A 20,844-nucleotide genomic window follows, 5' to 3' on the forward strand; every position below is an offset into this window, starting at 1 on the left:
TATATGTAATTTGTAAAAAATACTTTTTTGCTCACTCTTAAGGTTGATGGCTTGTTGAAAGCCGCTTGTTGAGAAGAGTTGTTGCTTTAAGTGATCACACTTTTCCTGAGTAATTTTTGCCTGGCAGAAAATAAATCCTACAGACGTACAAGAAAGGAGAGGCAAAGACTTATCTAGATACCAAAGTCTCATAGACATGTGAACTCTTTTGACAGTAACCAACCACAACAAACTCCATAAAATGTGAATAAAAAATAAAAAAAACACAAATAAATAACTTGCAGGTTATGAGCTTAAAGAGCTGACCGAACAAGCCTTTTGCAATAATGTCTCCAACTCAAACTTCCTGTTTCAACAAAAATGGCCTTAACCTTTTTATGCTGTGAGAACAAACTGCTGCTGAGAGACACGCGCAGATGTGCGTAGTGTGTAGGTGTGTGTAAACTGTTGGGGTGTGCCGTCCATCTGCCCCCTGAGCATCGGTGCCTCAGTGTCTGATGGATCTGCTGGTGCACTGGGCCGGATGCCAGGTCTTTTATAATTGTCATTTAGCAGCATAGAAGCTCACAGTCGCTCGCTGATGAGAAACAATTTCCAAACACATTAAATATTCACCACGGTCCCAGTTCTTCCTTCTGAGTGGGGCGGAAAAGAGTCGACGCGGCCCTGCTGGTAGATAAAAAAAGAAAAAGCCATGTGGGATACGAGAAGAAGAGACAATATAAGAGTTCTAGGTCAGTTACATCATGTTGTATGCTGTCAAACCAGCTCGTTTCCCTCTCCGCATGATTAATCTGACCTTAGTTTAACACCCCGGTGTTTATGAACCACGCTGTTTGATCGTGAATGAAAACTGGATTTGTCTGTATTAACAGTGGCAGCTGATTGATCCTCAGTACTCTCTGGTACTTGTGTAAACATACACCCACACACACACAAAACAAAGCTTTTGTTGAACAGCTAGCTAAATGCCAGTCACCACCCTCACCACCAGGCCTACCGACCCCCTCAGTGGATGCTCCGTGGCGGCTAATTGGACCTCTGCCTTCCCCGCCAGGCTGCTGGGATTTGGGAACAGGTGGCAGCTCTGGCTGTGCACCAGGGACACAGGTGCTCCTCTGCCTAACAGTCCTTAACTCTCTCTGTCTCTCTCTCGCTCATTGTGCCCTCAGGGAGCAGATCAGCTAACAGCAAGCTGGACTCTGACACAGAATGTGGCCTCGTTTCTCAAAGTGGCACAAGTGTAGATCTAAGATCAGTTTCCGAATAGTCGGAGTCATTATGTGCCATTAAGAGGAATTATCCTGCCTCAAGGACTTGTTCACTGAACTAGAAAATCTAAAAAAAATAATAGCATATTGTATTTTGCATTGTGACATTATTTTCATTACAATAATTAATTCCTTTTACTGTGATATACTGAATGTTTATTAGACTATGCTTTATAGACATAAGTTTGGGGTCATGAAATTTTTTTTTAAAAGAAACTATTGCTTTTTTTCAGCAAGGAAAATATATTTACAATGTTACAGAAGGTTTATGTTTCAAGTAAATGCTGTTCTTTTGAAAAATGCTTCTCAAAAAAAATTTTTGGTGAGAACTTTTGAAAAGTAGTGTAAATGTTTTAATTCCTCAATTATGTTTCTTTGCTTTAATGAGAATTTGGGGTAAATGTTCTTAAGTTTCATGAAAATAATGTCACAATGCAGGCAATTTTTTTTAACGTGCTTATGTAAACCTTGTCAACATGTTTTATGAGATTCAAAGTTAAAGTTTCAGATTTCCTTTCAGATTTTTCCAGAGTTCATTTACAGTGTCCTAGAAAGTATAAGCAGCATGACAAGAGCTGTGAATCTCAAAGCGGGTGCTTGTTTTGGCTTGGAACCGGCACTTGTGGGATTTTCAGCATGGTAACATGTTCTCGGAGGCAGGCAGCTGTACCAGAGACGCCACAGAGATGAACATGTCAACACACGCTTAATAAGTTTTACCTGCGAGCCCTGGGAACCGCCAGTCACAGGAGAATATAAAGACATGAAGAAGAACTACACTATATGCTAATTAACAATCATAGTCATGAGGAAACATGCCTGCCGAATGCAAATGCGAAATGCAATTTTCTTGTTTGTGTAATAATGCATATTTGAATAAATTATATTCATTACTGTTTCTCTCTTCCCTCAGCCATGACCGAACAATGCAAGATATTGTCTATAAGTTGGTGCCAGGATTGCAAGAAGGTTTGCCCCCCCCCCCTTCTCCCCCACACCCCTCCTTTTAGTTTTGGATGTTTCATATTTTTCTTATGTAATGCATATTTTATGAAGCAGCTTATTATGTGTAAGATTTTAATAGGAAGGCTTTAATTTTTCCTCTTTGCTCTCTTGTGTGCAGCGGAGATGAAGAAACAGAGAGAATTCTATCAGAAGTTAGGCATGGAGGTGCCTGGAGACATCAAAGGAGAGCTGTGCAACATGAAAACCCACCTGGACGCTCAACGCAATGGTACGTCCCAGCTCTCTTTAATTACTGTCGGTGGTACAATCCATCTGCGATCTGAGTGGAAGTGGTACAGAGTGCCTTTTAAAAGTCTAAATCATTCAAAAACATGCCTGTAACACATTTCACCACTCCTCCCCGCAAAAATACAAAATAAATAAAAATTTGTATAAAGACACTAAAGCATGTTGAAGGAATATTAACATTTCTGCAGTATGACATTATTTTCATGCTAGTTTAGCATATTTCTACCAAGTCTTCATTTATGTATTGCATACAGATTTACTTTTGCATGCTTTCTGTAATCTCAATGGTTTTCCTCATTACTGAAATGGAGTATTTTAGTAAGTTATTACAACCCTATTGTACATGCCAATGTTAATAATGCACTACCATTTAAAAGTTTGGGGATAAGGTTATATATATTCATATAATTTATGCATTAAACATTCATTAAATTGATCAGTGACATTAAAAACATTTACAGTGTTAAAATAGATTTCCATTTCAAATAATGTTCTTTTGAACTTTCGTCAAACGAATCTGGAAAAAAGTATAATGGTTTTCACAAAAACATTAAGAAGCACGACTGTTTCTCAACATTCATAATAAAAAAAAAAATTATTGATCAGCAAATCAAAATATAAGTGATTTCATGATGATGCTGCAAATTTTGCTTTGACAACACAGGAAAAAGAAACCGAAAACTGTTATTTTAATTCGGAATAGTTTACAACATTATTTTTATCACTGATCAAACAAATGGGAAGCATTACAAGACTTCTTTCAAGAACATTAAAACGTGTTACTGACCTCATGCCTTTTGTTTTTCTTTTTTTTTCTTTTCTTTTTTTTGCATTACAATAAAGAAAATTGATGTGAAAACATGCTTTAATTTCCACATTGCAACTTAACATTTGTTTAGGCATTATGTCGCCTGTATAAATCTAAAGGAGCTGTTAAGGAAGAATGTTTGAAAGTCTCCAGACTCAAAACAAGCCCATTATTTCAGTTGATTTGGTGGTAAACAGACTCTTAGTGTTTGTTTGAGGAAACAGTCATCTTAACCCAGGCAGTATCTTTCTCTTTTCATCTTTTAGAACCGTGCGCAGTGAAATCTGAGCAAACACTGGGCCTCAAGCAGGTTGAGTCAGCAGTTGTTATGGCTCGATTCATGCATTGTTGTAAATAAGACTCAGACATAAGTGGTCTCTTGTTCCACATTGTCTCAGCTAGTTTAGCAGACCTGTTTTTTTTTTCTCAATACTGCTTCATTTGATGTCTTCAGTCCTCAAGCAATCTACAGAACTATCAATCTGAACTGAGAGGAGAGGCACGTGGTGAAATGACGATGTAACTGACTGCGTTACTACATTACCTACCCACAAATAAGCATAAAGCATGACAGCCTTTATTTAGAAGTTTTATGAGCATCGAAAGTGTTTTTCTGGCCTGGTGTCACAGGTGTGCTATTATATCTGCCTGAATCTGCCATGGTAGGGTACCTGACAGTGCTTCTCAAATCCCGTCACAGTTGATATTAACCAGACTGTTGCCGAGCTTAAAAAAGAAGCCACCCTTCCGGAAAGCATGGTAACATTTCTACCTGAGCTTGTCCACCTCATCGGCGGACAGCTTTATGGAGGCACCCCGTCTATTAACCACCCTAACGAAATGTATTTTGCTGGAAGTCCTGCTTTTTCTCTCCTTCACAGTCTGCTTGCCGCAGATTAGCTCAGACTCCGTGAACTTCTTTTCCAGTCAGGGAACATTTTAACTATCGGAAAGGATATTCGGGGGTGTCCTGGGAAGAAGCCATCGCTGTAGCAGTCGAGGCTTAAGAACGACTGAACCCAGACTGCATTTCGTCCAGATGCACAAAATCTCTTTTCCTTTCCCATTACTGCAGTTGAGATTTCTGGTGATGCAATGACAATGTCATAGTGATGTTTGACAGCCCCTCATATAAAATCATGAGGGTGTGTGGACAGTCGATCAGTTGAAATGCAATAAAATAAGTCAACAACACTTGACTGGACTGGTCATATGTATCTAATTCTGTCTGGCCAGTTTTGGTGATTTTTAATAAAAAATGTAGTCTTGAGGATATAAACTGAGGACTATATGGACCCGTCTGTGGCCTGCTGTCAACAGCCACAGAAACAAAAATGAACGTCAGTAAGATTTTCTTTTAAAGGGGGTGTGAAATGCTATTTCATGCATACTGAGTTTTTTACACTGTTAAAGAGTTGGATTCCCATGCTAAACATGGACAAAGTTTCAAAAATTAAGTTGTACGTTTGAAGGAGTTTTTTTGTTACAAAAATACTCCTTCCGGTTTGTCACAAGTTTCGGAAAGTTTTTTTCGAGTATGGGTCTGTGTGAGGTTAGATGGAGCGGAATTTCCTTATGTGGGTCCTAAGGGCGCGTCTGCCGGAAGAGCGCGCGCTCCCGTATAGCAGAGCACTGAGAGCAGAGACATTCACTGATCAGAGCGAGAGCGTCGCGAAATGTCACAAAAGAAGTGTGTTTTTGGTTGCCAGGGCAAGACAACCCTGCACAGATTACCAAAAAAAAAAAAAAAAAAACATTAAGGGACCAGTGGACGGAGTTTATTTTTACAGAGCATCCACGGAGTTGTGCAAGTGTTTTTGTTTGTTCCCCTGCATTTCGAAGATGCTTGTTTTACAAACAAGGCCCAGTTTGACGCCGGATTTGCACATCGTTTATTTCTTAAGGATAATGCGGTCCCAACTAAAAAGCGTCACGATCATGTGTTGGAACCGCAGGCGGTGAGTAAAACTGCTTCAAATATCTCTGTGTTGTTAACTTAGCTATCGGCGCGTAAGCACATCAAGTAAACAACATGCGATGTTGGCATCAAACTGCACTTTCCACATGTACAGCTTAAAAAAAAAAAAAAAAAGACGACGACATAAAGTGGAACTTAGTCATTTTCCAAAACCGCTAAGCAAATATATACAGTTTCAATACGTACCACACAGAGATGTCCTGCTGTAGTCATTGCTGATGCTGCTCTTGTTAAATTTCAGCCTCTGGATCTGATTCTGGATCATAAATAAACGGCTGAATCTGACTGTTAGCCATGGTTTGATTTGGATGATTGTTTTTTTTTTTCCTCACGGTAATGTCACAGCTTCAAAATGCTCTCAACGCAAAAGCTTACTCGCGCTCGTGATTCTTTAGCTCTGCCCACACGTCACCCCTCCAGACGCTCGTGTTTTTCCGAAAAAAATCGGTACAGACTATTTTTCTCTTATAAATATAATAAAACTAAAGACTTTTTGGAGTTATGAAGGATTCAGTACTACTCTATAGGTACTCAAGATTAACAGGATATTGAGTGAAAATGAGCATTTCGTCCCCCCTTTAAAATAATTTTGAAAAAAGTATTTTCTGCTCATCAAGGCTGCTTTTATTATTAAAAAAAATATATATTGTGAAATATTATTATAAGTTAAAATAACTAATTTGTTTTAATATATTTAAAAAAGTAATTAATTCCTGTGATGCAAAGCAGAATTTTCAGCAGCTATTAATTCCATCTTTACGGTCACTGTTAATTTATTAATTAATGCATTTTGCTGAATAATAAAAAAAAAATCTTACTGATCCCTATTTTTTTGTATGGAAGTGTAGGTTACGTTACATTGGATCCCTCTTATCAATATTGATAAAGAAGAGTATTTTTATGCTTCCATAAATCTGTAATGAGATGCAGCCCTAGTTTCTGACCTGATCAGTGGGAAGCTGTCTGCCTGTCTGAGGTGTGAAGCGTTCTTTGGGCAGGTTGAATCACAAATTAATCTGTTTCCACTGATGAGGTGCAGACTTGTTTTGGAGATTGGCGAATGCGTGGGGGAGCAGGTTGAGATAATTGCTTTTTTGTGTTTGATGAATGTTTCTTCACTGTGTAATGAAGAAACTCCTCCCATACTCACAAACTAGTACGCAATATGATTCCAGCTCTGAGAAGCAACGAACTACAAAATCTTGGAATCCTAATACGAACCATGATAAACGTGTTGTTTTAAAATGCGAAGATGATGTTTGGAAAGAAAAATGCCTGTGCTTTTATTTCTACAGTAGTTTGAAAGCAGAATTGTGGAGAGATTGATGTTCACCAAAAAGATGGTTCTTATGGTTTGTCTGGAGACCGTCTTGTAAAAAAAACAAAACAATTGTTTACATTTTACCCCACCAGGTGACCTGAAATCAGAAGATCCAGCCAATAAGGAAGCAGGAGACGAGAAAGCAGAGGAGGAAAATGACTACCATCGCAGTGATGAGCAGGTAGGTTTCCCCGTACCCATCTGACCTTGCTAATGTCCCTCAAGTGAGCCTTACACTCTGTTAGCATGACCTAGTTAGTAAGAACACGTAAGTGCTATGTTTGGAATATCATACCACTGGACTAGTCTATTTCTGCAGTGTACAGTACTCTAGAATACATGGATGACATATATTTCCCTGTTTACAAGAGCAGGCCCAGAACAGAATAACATATCCCATAATGCAATGTGCTCAATGTTTCCATTTTTAGAGTGGTGAATGAACCAATTATATAAACTTTTATTATTTTTTTTAGACTTTTTTTTGCACAAAATTTCATAAATGTTTTTTTGAAAGAAGTCGCTGTTTCCAAGGCTTACAAAAAGCCATAAAAACAGCAATATTTTGAAATATTATTACAAGATAAAAAGATCTCTTTTCTTATTTGATATATTTTAAAATCGAATTATTTATTTTAAAATGTTGCAACTTTATATTTAATGTTTATTTTTTAAGGTTAATTTTGAATGAACCTTTTAAATTAAATGTGCACGTAATGAGGTCAAGTGTACCACGATACTGTGAACTATTATCATTGCATAATGCATTTACCTTTTTATATATAAACAGCAGTATTCAGTGCAGTGTTCTAGTGTTCCATTTTAAAAAATGTCAGTATGTCAAATGATCTGCCCCTGCCTGTCTGTAATATCCAGTCTGTGTTCAGATGAGGGTTGGTAGTTTCATTACAGATTCTTATATGGTGTAATTTGTATTCCTGCTCTCCTCTGAGCTTCTTAATAATGTAATAACGGAAGGTTGTGCGGCTGCTGTCTACTCACTGCTTCTGCTTTGTGGAATAGATTATCTTCCTTATACAGAATCTGATGTCAGTGGAGTGTAGGGTGTTCTGTCTGTCATGCTGCATATGCCATCTTGGATATATTTGTGTGGTTGGAAATATTAAAATATATACCATTTTTTGCAATGATTGCATTTCCAGGAAAAAAACAACTCATAAAATAACTCCTACTGTGATATAAGAATCCCTAGTGGAGTGTGTGCTTGTGTGAGTGAGATTTATAAAGCAGAAAGCACAAAGAAGAACAGAAGGCATGGAGACCGTATGCTAGGGTGTAAATGGCATAAGTATGGGTGTGTGTTCTTGTTTGTAGGAGGAAGAGATCGATGAAGATTTCAAGAGTTACTGATGTCCTGTTGTCATGGGTTGTCTTGCAAAAGTGCGAGGACAGATTGTCTGTTCATGCGGTCTGCTGTAGTAAAGCTAAAGCAGGCACTTTGGCCTCATATATAATATAAAAAGTGAATTAAAATTTCAGCAGTGCTTGTTAAGCTACACTAGGATGGCTGTGAAACCCCTCTGCTAATGTTTCTGTTGGGTCAGACCCATCCGACATGACCTTGTTGGAGCCAAAAAGAACCAGCCTGTGCCAAAACTGGGAAATGCACATGAATTCAATGGATTTATTGATTTGTTTTGTACCATTTGTGCTGAAAGTTTTACTCCACTGCTAATATACAGACTTGCTGGGTAACATTCAATCTGTATCTGGCTTCAATTAAAGATTAAAATAGTTAATTTCTTCCATTTAGTTAATTATAAGCATGTTTATCTTGCTTCATTCACCATTTTGAATTGAAGTACATCATAGGATTGCCTTTAATAATGGGAATTCTGCAAACTAGATCTTTGAGCAGTTTGTTTTTAACAATCGTTGCTTAAATTGGTGGTTAAGTGGTTATTTTTGGACAGTCCTCAGATGATCATCATCATGTGATGGGTGTTGTTATTTGAGATCATTGCAAGTCTGACTTGTCCAAAAGAGTCAGTTCAGTGAGTCTCTGAATTGTTTACTTCAGAAGCATCAGGACCAATTCAGTCCAATCTGTGAAAGAATCATTCAGACCAAAAGATTAACAGTAAAGATTTAATTAGTACTATTGCTACAGAATGTTACACTCCACTGCTAATAGACAACCTGTATCGGTCTTAGGTACAATTTGTAAGATATTTGAAGTAAAATATCCATAAAACCACTAGGCTAGTGTTATATATTTAGTGTTATATACCACTAGCTTGCTTCAAGCAGTTCCTTATTTACTACTTCTTGCACGTTTTATGGTGGATTGTGTTACTTATTTATGGAACATAATTACTGTTTACCGTCTGCTGCTGGTTCTGTCGACAAGGACAGCTACCGTAAACATAAGCGTACGGTTTCTAGATGGAGAGAGCTTTGCGACAAACTTCAACTAGAAAGAGATGCTGATCTCGCTTGTGTTTTATGCGACAGGTGAGTTGTTTTGATTCGTATCTTTACAGAAATCATATGCTATTATAATGATCAACAAGATTAGTATTATGGGGTATACACGACAAACGCGTTGCATCGTGTCTCTAGACCCTCGACCCTCTATAGTCTGATCGCGTCTTTGCATTGACTTTGTATGTAACGTTAATCTACTCGTGCAATTCGTTGATCTATGCGTTTCTATTTAGTTGTAAACCTTCCATTACTCGAGTCTAATTCAATATAATAAAATGATGACATCAAACACAACATTTATAAAACTTTACCTCATCTGTTAAATCCGTGATTTATCTTTCCGTCTGATTGATGGCCGTCAGCGGTTGTGTAGAAGACAACAAATCCCATTATTCCACGGTCCTTCTTAGCGTCATCAAACAACGCGATTGTTATTAGGTAGTGCGTCCTCTAGTTTAAATTAAAGGTTTAAAATTGTTCATTTAAATTTTTTTTTTCTCCAATTACAAATTAAAAGCATAATTATATTGCATTACATGCAAAAAAAAAAAAATATTTTCAGTGGTTAAATTTGGTCCTCACATAATTGTCACCACTTTTTGCATGTTGTTTATAGAAATGATTCAGAGTTTGACGTCTCTAAAAGAGTTCAGTGAGTCTCCGAAGGACCACTAGGACCAAATCAGTCCAATTAGTACAATTCAGACCATAGGAATCGCAAAAAAATATATGACTCATAAGAATGATTCGTTCACATATTGAAGACCATCAGTTGCCTGTAAAATAGATTACAAAGAGCCAATTTAATTTTAAGGGCTAGAGAGAATATAGAAAATGGAAACCTTATATTAGTTCTGTGGGGGAAAATAAACCCTGCATGTGTAAAATACAGCCTTTTTAAAATGCCGTCTGAATATGGGCTTATAATAACATGGCGAATGTGTGATAGATACCATCCTGTGGTGATTCCCCAAACAAACCAGAATATCTTTCCTTGTAGAATTAGATTTTAAATCACAATAATCAACAGCTCACGACATCTCGAGGAAGGAAGGATATTCAGTTGTAAAATAAAAGGCCTCTCTAACAGTCATTCTAGGGGTCTGGAGGTTTAATTGGTTGAGTGAGTTTACCGTGAGTCATTTGTGTGACTGTTTGCGGTCAGCATATCAGCCCCGGCCGTGCAGTAATGACCCAGTAATCGCATACACACACACACATACGCAGCTAATAGTGAAGTTCCTTGCATGAGTTCAATAGTACGCATATGTTTGTATTACATCTCACCACCACCTGCCTTTAACCAAGCAAATATCAGATTTACAGCACACTGGTCTTGTAAAGAATGTGTTTGTACGTGGCCCTAAGAAAGCCTCTTGTTTTCTTCCGGCATCGTTTGACCTTGAAATGGACCGGCATTTAGCCGGCAGGCGCAACTGCCCCTCTTCATCCTTCTCCATTACTGTCTGTTCTTGGTGAGGCCTGTTCTAAATGTGCCACTGTGCCACTCTGCACTGCTCAGACCCACAGACAGAGGGTCGGGGAGAGAGAGAGAGAGAGAGAGAGAGAGAGAGAGATAGAGAGAGAGAGGCATGAAACCCTTAATGCATCTTGACTCTCTGAAGCCCTCCCTTACTCTGCCACTGCACCTGCCGGGAGCCCGAAGCGGCCACAGTTGACTGGCGACTCAGCCGTCAGCTCAGTTTTTAAAGATTGATGAGCACTTTCTGGCATCTGCTGCTTTGTTGTGGAAATTATTTTACTGGAGTCTATATTTGTGTGTGTGACTATGCATTTTTTGAATTAGCATATTTTTGCTTAGACTCTTGACTTTATGCACCGTCTGTGTTTATGCGTGGGTTTACAATGACATTGATTAATTTAGCAGATGCTTTTAACATGAACGATTCATCCAAATGGAAGGATAAAGGTCATACAGGCAAGGGCCTAAGTTAACACTTGTTAAGCACAAGTGATATTTACTTACTATTTGACTTGTAACTTTTTTAGAAACTCTTTTGCAAACATAATTAGCACTTTTAATTAAATTATATTAAGAATGCTTCTTGATTTATCAGTGACGTACAGTACCATTCAAAAGTTTGGGGTTGGTATGTCAGTTAATGTTTTTTAAAAGAAGTTACTTAAGCTCAAAAAGGCTGATTATTCGATTTAAAATAGTTATATTGTGAAGTATTATTACAATGTAAAGTAATGGTTTCCTACTTTTATATATTTTAAAATGTTATTTATTTATTTGATGACACAGCTGTATTTTCAGCATAGTTACTCCAGACTTCAGTGACACATGATCCTTTAGTTCCTGAAATATCAGGTTTTTACATGTGTAAATATTTTGTGAAGCTCTACATAGTATCTGATATTTAGTCTGAGCCTAGACGGAATGGATTTAAACATTGCAAAACATGTTAATCTTCATTAATTTTCTTGTTCACACAGTGCAGTTACCTAAATCATCCATCTGATTATCAGTGCTAAGTCTCTCTCTCTCTCTCTCTCTATCTCTTCAGGTGAGTATCTGTCTGGAGTGTAACAGCAGTAAGCTCAGAGGCCTCAAGCGGAAGTGGATTCGTTGTTCGGCTCAGGCGACTGTTCTCCACCTCAAGAAGTTCATCGCAAAAAAGCTAAACCTGACATCTTTCAATGAGGTACGTGATCCGCCAGACCTGAAGCCCCATAGTTCTCTCGAAGTCCCGAAGTTTGAGAGAAAACCCATTATCTTCCTTTTCCCTCAGCTGAAGTTAACTTGTTAAGAGACCTTTGCCACTGCGCTGGCTAGCATCGGCATGCACTTCAAGACAATGGCTCTTGCGTGAGTCACCACATGGATTTCAAAGCTCCTCTGCGCTGTCACGATTCTCACAAAGCTTTCAGTGTGCCTCATATTTTCAGAGACAAATAATAGCCTGTAATATCATTTGCTCTCTGTCATGTATCTCGCAGCCTGCCAACATCTCATAGTGCAATTTAACACAAAACTTGACTAATTACTGCTGCTCCATCACCGTTGTTTCCTCCTTTGTGTTAGAAATACGTGGGCTATTCCACCGCACACACCCCTCAAAAACTTTCCCGTGCAATAATACTGTCAGATGCCTGTTGTTCTCCGCAAGTATTGAGAGCTTGAGCTGCCAACAGTATAATACCAAAAATACAACTCCGAAATGGGAGCAGTTTGTGTAGCGGCTCTGCTTTGAAGTGCAGGTAAAAAGCTGAATCTTTGAAGAACTAAATTCTAATAAGCATCAAACGTTTCATTGCTTCACTGTCAGACGTTCCTGGCTCGCATCCTAGATGACTTTAAACGCCGAATAGTGCCGAGAGCTCATGGCCTCCAGCAGGTGTTGCTGTGGTTGTACTGCTGTCATTTGACTCACAGCGAGCCAAAACACGCAGACACCGGCACTGGTGTTTCAGTGCACACTATTCCAGAGATACTGTGTTACACACAATCCTCTGGACGGTTATGGCTGCTCTTGTGCATTAAAGATTTTGCGTCTTTTGTTTTGGCTTGAATAATAGGTGGAACTAAATGTTTTGAGTGTACAAAGGACTGTCACTTTTCTGTAAAGCACCATAAAATCCCACCTGTCCCCAGAGACGTTCGTGCACAATTGATTATGCGGTCCTCTAGATTACTTTATTCTGATTGGTCAGTTGCTGCATTCTCTAATCTCTACTCATATTTTTGTATCATGGCTGATAAACTGTATACTTGAGCATTGTCCTAATTGTGTTCTACATATTTAGGTGTGAATAAAATATTCTTAAATTGTAAATTTAATTAAAATAAATCACTCATAAGAGTAAAAAATAATGTAAAAAAAGAAAAAAAAACTTGAGCAGTGGATTCCTGTAATTGTTACACTAAAGTTGTAAACATGCTAAAACCTTCTCAAGGAAGTCAGAAGGTGCTAAAAATATTAAAACTTTAAAAATAATCCAAATAAACTCACTCGGGATCTTTCCGCATAGCCAGCTAGTCATCCAGCAGTCATCTATTTGACCGTCCTGACCCATCCCTAATAAGAGCCATATTCAGTTTATTGTGCACTAATGATCAGCTGACTTATTTAATGGTACTGAAAGATCACGGAAAGCGTTGTTTTGTTTAGACTTCTCTCGTATGGTATATTTTTTGGGGTTTGTTTGCTATATTTGTGTGCTTACTTTCAGCTGGACATCTTATGCAATGAAGAAATCTTGGGCAAGGACCATACTTTGAAATTTGTTGTGGTAACAAGATGGAGATTTAAGGTAATTGAGAAAATTGCGTGCATTCAAATTTGCTTATTATAGATAAGCCTGACTTTAGTCTTCCCGTTTGCTGTATCGATGTGTGTGTCACTTTCTATACATGCATGGATACTTTGCAATTTTTTTTGCATGCATAATCAAATAGAATTTGTGAAGTTATGAAATTGTCTTTTTGTTGTTTAGATGTGTTTTACTTTTTTCCCCTTTGTTTTCATTCTAGTGGCTCTATGACTTTCAGTCACACGAATGCTTGTGTGTTTTGTGTGCGTTCCAGAAATCCCCCCTCCTCCTTCATTACAGACCCAAAATGGATCTGCTGTAGTTGGACAAAAAGGCTTGGTTGTTTTGGCCCAGTGGCTGAGGACTGTGCTACGTGCTTTATATGCATAGACCATCAACGCCCACAATAAACAAACACCCGTCAACACGGATATGAGCCAGCAAACAACAAAACCAGCACAGCCACTGCGACGCTGGCGACTTACGGGAACAACTGCTTTTCTCTGTCTGTTCGTCCGCTTTATGTCCTAGATATGTGAAAAATTGAGAGAAAGCATATATTTATACTTTTGTATGGTTGAGAAAAGTGGAACCAAGACCCAATTGGTGCACTGTTTACACTATTAAAACAAAAAAAGACAAAAAGAAAAGTTCATGAGAAAGGTTTAACTTTTTTTTTTTTTTTTTGTACTATTGGACATTGTTTCCACTTCAATGATGGGCAAGTTGGTGCTCGTTTTCTGCCGTTCTCCGTGGAAGTGTCCACTTTTACACTGCTAACCAGAAGAGAGGAGGTGTTTCAAACTGACCGCTCTCTCTCAGGTCTAACCTAACACTTCTCGGGAGAGCAGAGCCTTTCTAAACTTATATAAAGCAGTTTATATGAGTGGTTTCTTTACTTTCCGACGTTGCTACGAGTGGAATTGTGAATAGGCAAATTTATGTGTAGTATTTATGTTCTATTTACCAATATTGTATATAAAAGTTGTTGATGGAGAGAAAGGATGAAAGAGTGTGTGAAAGACTAAAAGACTAGAAAAATAGAGACGGTTTAGAGTGGTTTTCCAAAAGTGCTATATTTTGGCCTTCGTTTATGTGGGTACATGGAAAAGACATAAATATTCAGCTAAATTCGAGGAAGATTGCAAATTGGGTGAAATTCATAAAATATTCCCCCCCCCCCCAAAATCGAAAGGAAAAAAAAAAAGAAGAAGAAAAAGAAATTGTATTTTGCTTAAAGAAAATTAAGTTTGGTTTTGGGACCATTAAGATTTGTTTTGCCATTATTTTCATAATTGCGCAAATCCCCCACCCAAATTCAGTCATTGTCATAAAACATACAGATGCGTTATAAATACTGTTTTTCTGATTTTCATTTTTCTCAATGAAGATTCTCATCACTGTAATACAGTAAAAAAAAGTATTACAGTAAAAACAAAAATGAAATTCAGCTTATTATTTACAGCACATCTTAATAGCAATACAGTCTATACATCTGTGATGTATAAATGAATTTTAAAAATCAGATTTTATTTATTGTTTATGCATTGAGGTAATAAGAAGTTTTGGAGAATGTTTAATAATTAAGAAAATATCGTCACAATGCAAAAAAAAAAATCTCAATGGTTATAAAAACAAACGACTTTTTCTTTGATATAATTTAATAAATAAACTTTAATAATATTCATAATTAATAATATTTTACAAAACATATATAAATATGTAGTTTTTCCCTCTTTTTTTTTTCCATTACATTTTTGGGTAAAGTATGACCCAAGCTTATTTATGAAGTTATGAAATTCACCCTTTCAGTACATCTGTTTTCAGTGTGCAGCCTTTTATGATGCAAAAAGCTTATGTTTTGGTCCTCTTTAATTTAGGAGGATTTTTAAGTGTCTAATTAAATGCATCAGTGATTAAAAATCGATTTCTGAACAAAAAAGGTGCTTTTAATCATTTGAACCCTCCAAAGGATGATTTCTTAATTTGTTAATATCTTTAACTTACTTTCATAAACAGCCAACCCCTCAGATACATGTATGTCTTGTCATATAATCCTACAACCTCAATGTCACATATGCAATGCATTACCTTTTAATTGAGCAAAAAGATGAAACATTCAGTCCTTCCTTTACGATCACGTGATGTCAGTTTTCCGCTCCTCCACAGTATGAATGTAACCCAAAAGTAACCGTCCACATGTATTGTACAGTTATATGTTTTATCACTGTCTTTAGTGCCAAAGGCTTCATCCTCCCCCCTGACTTCACTCTATTCCGGATGGCAAGCTGCATTAATGGCAGAATGCGAACAGTGTTTGACCTTAACCGATTTAATATAGAGGAATATGGGAAATTGAGATCAGAGTTTTATATTTATGATTTTTCTGGTTGGGTTCGTGAAAATTGGCTAGTTGTTGAAATCGATTGTTTTATTTTATTTTATTTTTTGGTGAGCCCTAAATGAGTTCTAGTAATTTATATTTCCATTGTAGACGTTGGCAGACATTCTGACAAACATTAAAGGGCTCTTATAAGATTTCTAACGGAAATGTATTTGAAACCTTTCTTAAAGAGCTAATTGACTTTTATATCCAAACATTTACTTCAACAGTCTGTTTTTACTTTGAAGCAATGAGCAGGCATGCATCATCTTCTACAGTGGTCATCTTTTACACGGGTAAATGCCGAACCAGCTTGACCAAATCTTTCTGGATCTCATCATTAAGTTATTTCACAAGTACTGATGTTTTGTAAATCCAATACTGCAGTCTTGCATAGAAACAATGTTTCATCTGCCCGTGAGTCTTTTTTCGCTTTCTTATAATGTGAATTATCTCAGTATGCATTCTGTCTTCAGCTTCACTGCATATTGTTTGGCTTTATTGCATCACTGATCTGTTCTTGTAAAGAGGATGATGCCATGATGGTTTAAATATTGCGTTCTTGTATGTCTCAGCCATTTCATGCAAACATTTATGTGGCTAGCATTCCAAACACAGACTGCAGGTTTCTTCCTGGTGATGAAAATGCAACAAATGCATGATTTTACTGTTCTTATTTAATGCATTCTGATACTCGCAACATATACTTGTGGGGTCGTTGAGGTCGTTGCCATGGCAAACACTGGGGTGAGTCATTGCCATTGTGTGAAGGCTGATCTTCACTGGTATTTCTCCCATTTGAGCCAATAACTGGTGCTAATCTTTTGTATCTTTTAAAAAATAAACCGAACTAAACATGGTGCAGACCGGGGGGAGTCTTTAAATACCCGTATTTATCATACCTAGCTTTTTTTTTACATGTTTGGTGCTCTCAGGTCATGTGAAACTTGTTTTTACAGCTTGTCTTAGAGGGAAGTTGGGTGTGGATTCATGGATTTTCATTAACTGCTGTCCTATGACACTCTGAATAAGTCTCAAATGGCAAAATAACACCACCATTGACATCTTCCGACATAAACAACACTGGCATTTAGAGTAAAGACCTATCGTGCATCATTTCCACAGCTTTGCTCGATCACCCCAGGATTTGAACATGGCAACTTGTTCTGGCACTGTTATATATTGTTAAACCTCTATCACAAATCTCTATGTGGTTGTTCCATTTTTTGGCGATGAAGACAGGGCGAAAGACAGGGTTTTTTGCTGTAGTATTGTTTAAATCACCACCCAGTTCCACTCTCCCAGGGCCTCATTGTGCATGAGAGGTGTGTTAACGCTCTGAGGTAGATTCGCTGTGCAGTATTGGGATGGATCGATGCTCGGGCCATGTTATCAGACTTGCATTGAGACATCAGCGCTACTTCACTTGACAGGCAGGCTGTAACAAGCTTACTAGAGCCCTGCTTTACTGCATTAGAAGCTGTGGACTGTGTGCAGATTGCAGTTGCCAAGACTGGAAACTGGTCATTTTATTTCCATATACTAGGGTTTTTATTTTTTATTTTTATTTATTTTTTTGGCAGCGTGTGGCCCTGCAACAATGGTGCTTCGTGATTGACTTTGAAATTCAAAACTGAGCTACAAATATGAGGATTTAGAGATGATATCAGAGGATGATCCTTAGGTGAACCTCAGGAAATTGTCTGTAAAACATCTGTGTCCTATTTCACCAAAAATCTAAACAAAAGAAATTATTACCAGTGTGACGTATTTAACAATAAAATAAATTTTCCTCCAATTGTCATGTAAAGTAATGCTAAAATATCTCATTAGTTTCATGTGGAAAAAAAAGATAATAATAAAATATGGAAAATGGCTTGTTTTGTAATTTAAGGGCAAGTTTGGCCTAATTCTTATGAATTTTTTTTTTATACAAATGCCATAATGTAACAAACCTTAAAGGGAGAGTTCACTCAAAATGTTCCTCATCATTTACTCCATGTTTTTTACAAACCATGCATTTCTTTTGTCAGTCGCTGGTAGCTGGTATCAACATGCTTCAAAATATCTTCCAAAATATCTTTAGTTTTTATAACAACTACAGTGTGAGTAAATGAGTTAATTTTCTATATGTAAAATATAATTTTTCTTTTCTTTTTTTTTTTTTTTTACTTTTGATTTTGGACCTAGACATGTTTTCACGATTCACCTCTTTGTGAATTATAACAACAGAAAACCTTTCCAAAAAAAAACAAACCCAATCCATTTCTCCATCGTGTGAGATTATAGCTGCGCTGGAAAGCACTTCTTATTTATTGTCTTTTGAAAAGCGTACAGCAGCCCTAAAAGGGCACCATTTCAGTTTAGGTCTCATTCTGTATATCATCTCTCTCCAGTCACTCTCTCGAGTCAGGACTGTCTCTCCTCTGAGTCATCTGCTGTGATTGTATTCTCACTAGAGCAGTGTGTTTAAAGAGCACTCTGCATTAACGTCTGAGAGTCTGTAAAATCAGACTGAGGCCGACACACAGAAACCGCAAACCCGCCCTAAAATGGTTTCAGCAGGCGGCTTTTCTAAGGTAGCATTGAGCTACTTTGATGGGTCAGTTTTGGGTTGCATTGATTGTGAGCCTGATTGCCCAGTGGTTGCCAGGTATGTCAATATGGATATTGTTTGCTGTCAGTTAAAAACATTGCAACATCCCTGTAAGAAATCTTGTCTTAATTGGCAGCAGGAGCTTGTCCGGGCAACCAGTTTTCACAATTATTCGAAGTCTGTGTGTTGTATTTGGATTTTTGTTGTTTTGAAGAATGATTTTAGAAAACCAATCTTCATGGTGGCACCTCAAAATGAGCCCATTATATTTATCACATTTCTCTGTCCAAACTATTCCCCCCCCATTAAATGTTATTTATTAATACTGTAAAGACAGAAGTGATCTGAAATATAAAACATTTTGAGATTTGCCGCTTCTCATCTATGTCTTCATCTGTACATGTTTTGATTGATATATACAGGACTCAAACATGATGAAATAGTATAATTTAAGCATTATAACCTTTTTCCTTCTCTGTGAATCAGCATATAGTCTTCTCCATGTATGCGCTTGTGTATAAGAAGCTGTAAATTAATTTTAAGGTTTTGGTGGGACTGGGGAAAAAGCATTCAGATTGGGTCGTGTAGAACGATCGTTATGTATCCAAGGAAATAAATGTGCAATATATGTCTCTCAGATGGTTCTTGGTTTCAGCTCTGGAAGCTTCATTCGATTTATATCTGTTTGTTAGGTGCTCAGGTCACAGATAGAGTCCATACAGTTCTCATCACTCTGATTCTACGGGTGCCTGCTTGGCTCAACTCACACTAATATTCCATACATAGCACATTGTTTTCCTCATAATAATTGTTTTTTTCTTTCTTGTTACAGCTATTAAGATTCTTTTAGTGGTAAAATATTGACATTTAATATTGTCCTTTTTCTTGTCTCTTTTTTTTTCTGGCATAATGGTTATTTATTGCACATGGTTTCCATAGTCACACAAAGGAGTTTTGTTTGAACTGGGCTGGAGTTTCTTACAATTTTATGGAAGATTTTGTTAAAATTTTGAAAGTGTGTATTTCATGAATAAATGCCTTAAAAAGAAGTGTGTCTTTTGTCTTCTTCTGCTTAAACCATTAGGAAATATCTGACCATAATAAATTATAATCTGATCGCACAAAATCCCTTTTATGATGTTTAATGCTCCAGGCATGCATGCTAGTATACATTCTATTTACTATGAATGGGCAAAAATGCCTATGATTTTTTTTTTTTGTACATAGTTAAAAATTTGACATTTAACTTTTTTGTTTGTTTGTTTGTTTTAAATAAAATGGCTTTTAAATTTCAGTTCAGTTCCTGAATTTGTGTTGCGCTAGTAAACAGGACGCATATTTTCAATTTGCATTTTAATTGTACTTTATGTACATTTACATTTTATTCCAAGTGTTTTCATTATTAAATTTTTTGTATGAATTACCCATACACATTTTGTCATACATGGAGCATTTCCAGTATATGTGTGTGTGTGTATATATATATATATATATATATATATATATATATATATATATATATATATATATATATATATATATGAAAAGTTCAGATGCAAAAGCCTCTAAGTGCAATCTAAAATTTTCTTTAAGTAGCATTTTTCTCAGGCTCCTTTATTTATGTTCAGTTATTTCATTTAAATAGCAACACGAGAGCCTGAGGAAAAAAAAAGAAAATTCCAGGCTGTACTTCATACATGCATAAAAACTATTTGTTTTGACACAAAACTAAACATTAACTTTTTTTGAATGCAATACATTTCTGTTCCTGTCATCCTGTGTCAGCTCTCTTTGGGAAATTTGCGCATTAAAGCTTTTCTGAATGAATAAAGGAAAGCGACAAAGGATACACAACACAGCTACCCGTTTAGAAATCCCGTTTAGAGGTGTGACCGCATATAATGGCCTTGCTTTTCTCTTCGTTTGTAAATTCCCAAGTGAATACTCATTGAAATTAGTCATTTCTTTACCATGTTAAATAATCTGTGACAAAGCTGACCCTGCTGCATCAGGATGCACAGCACAAACAGAATGGAGCACCATGGATTTGGAAAGGTGGCCGTTAGAGTTTCAAGTTTCAGTTTTATTGTCATATGCATATTCGTACAGAGTACCACAGCAATGAAATACAATGTGCCTTAACACTCTCTCAGCACCAGTCAATAAATAAGATAGAATTTTTAGAGTTTCAAACACTGAGGTAATGAGCCTGCAATGTCCTCATTCATTTTCATTTCACTTATGACCATTTGAAAATCTGCAGTCTAATGAAATATCAGGAATGGAGGATCCTGTTCATTTATTTTGCTGTGTATTCATCTAGTGTAAAACAAGCTTTCCAGTAATTTTGCTAAACATTCATCTGTTCTTAATATGTAAATATATGCGAGTCATTCTTTCGTTCGTTATCTGGCTCGGCTCGGTGTTCATCTTCAGTTCTCTCTTCACAGCACTTCAGTCAGTGTACTGTTTGAGTAAATGAATTACTCCGGGATATTGGTTTGATT

At 37.0% G+C, this 20,844-nt stretch overlaps 1 protein-coding gene across 1 annotated transcript in view; it reads left to right on the forward strand.

Annotated features, from left to right (window-relative positions):
* The window catches only part of LOC128027630 (polycomb group RING finger protein 3-like), a 36,485-nt gene extending 17,099 nt beyond the window's left edge, over window positions 1-19,386 (forward strand). The window contains exons 5-10 of the mRNA XM_052615397.1: window positions 2,185-2,240; window positions 2,395-2,505; window positions 6,725-6,813; window positions 11,612-11,749; window positions 13,278-13,358; window positions 13,633-19,386. Of these exons, the coding sequence (XP_052471357.1) occupies window positions 2,185-2,240; window positions 2,395-2,505; window positions 6,725-6,813; window positions 11,612-11,749; window positions 13,278-13,358; window positions 13,633-13,680 (523 nt within the window). The 3' untranslated portion in view covers window positions 13,681-19,386. The remainder of the gene's footprint in view (window positions 1-2,184; window positions 2,241-2,394; window positions 2,506-6,724; window positions 6,814-11,611; window positions 11,750-13,277; window positions 13,359-13,632) is intronic.
* Window positions 19,387-20,844: the final 1,458 nt, after the last annotated feature.

This window comes from Carassius gibelio, chromosome A14 (assembly GCF_023724105.1).
Source record: "Carassius gibelio isolate Cgi1373 ecotype wild population from Czech Republic chromosome A14, carGib1.2-hapl.c, whole genome shotgun sequence".
NCBI classification, from domain to species: Eukaryota; Metazoa; Chordata; class Actinopteri; order Cypriniformes; family Cyprinidae; genus Carassius; species Carassius gibelio.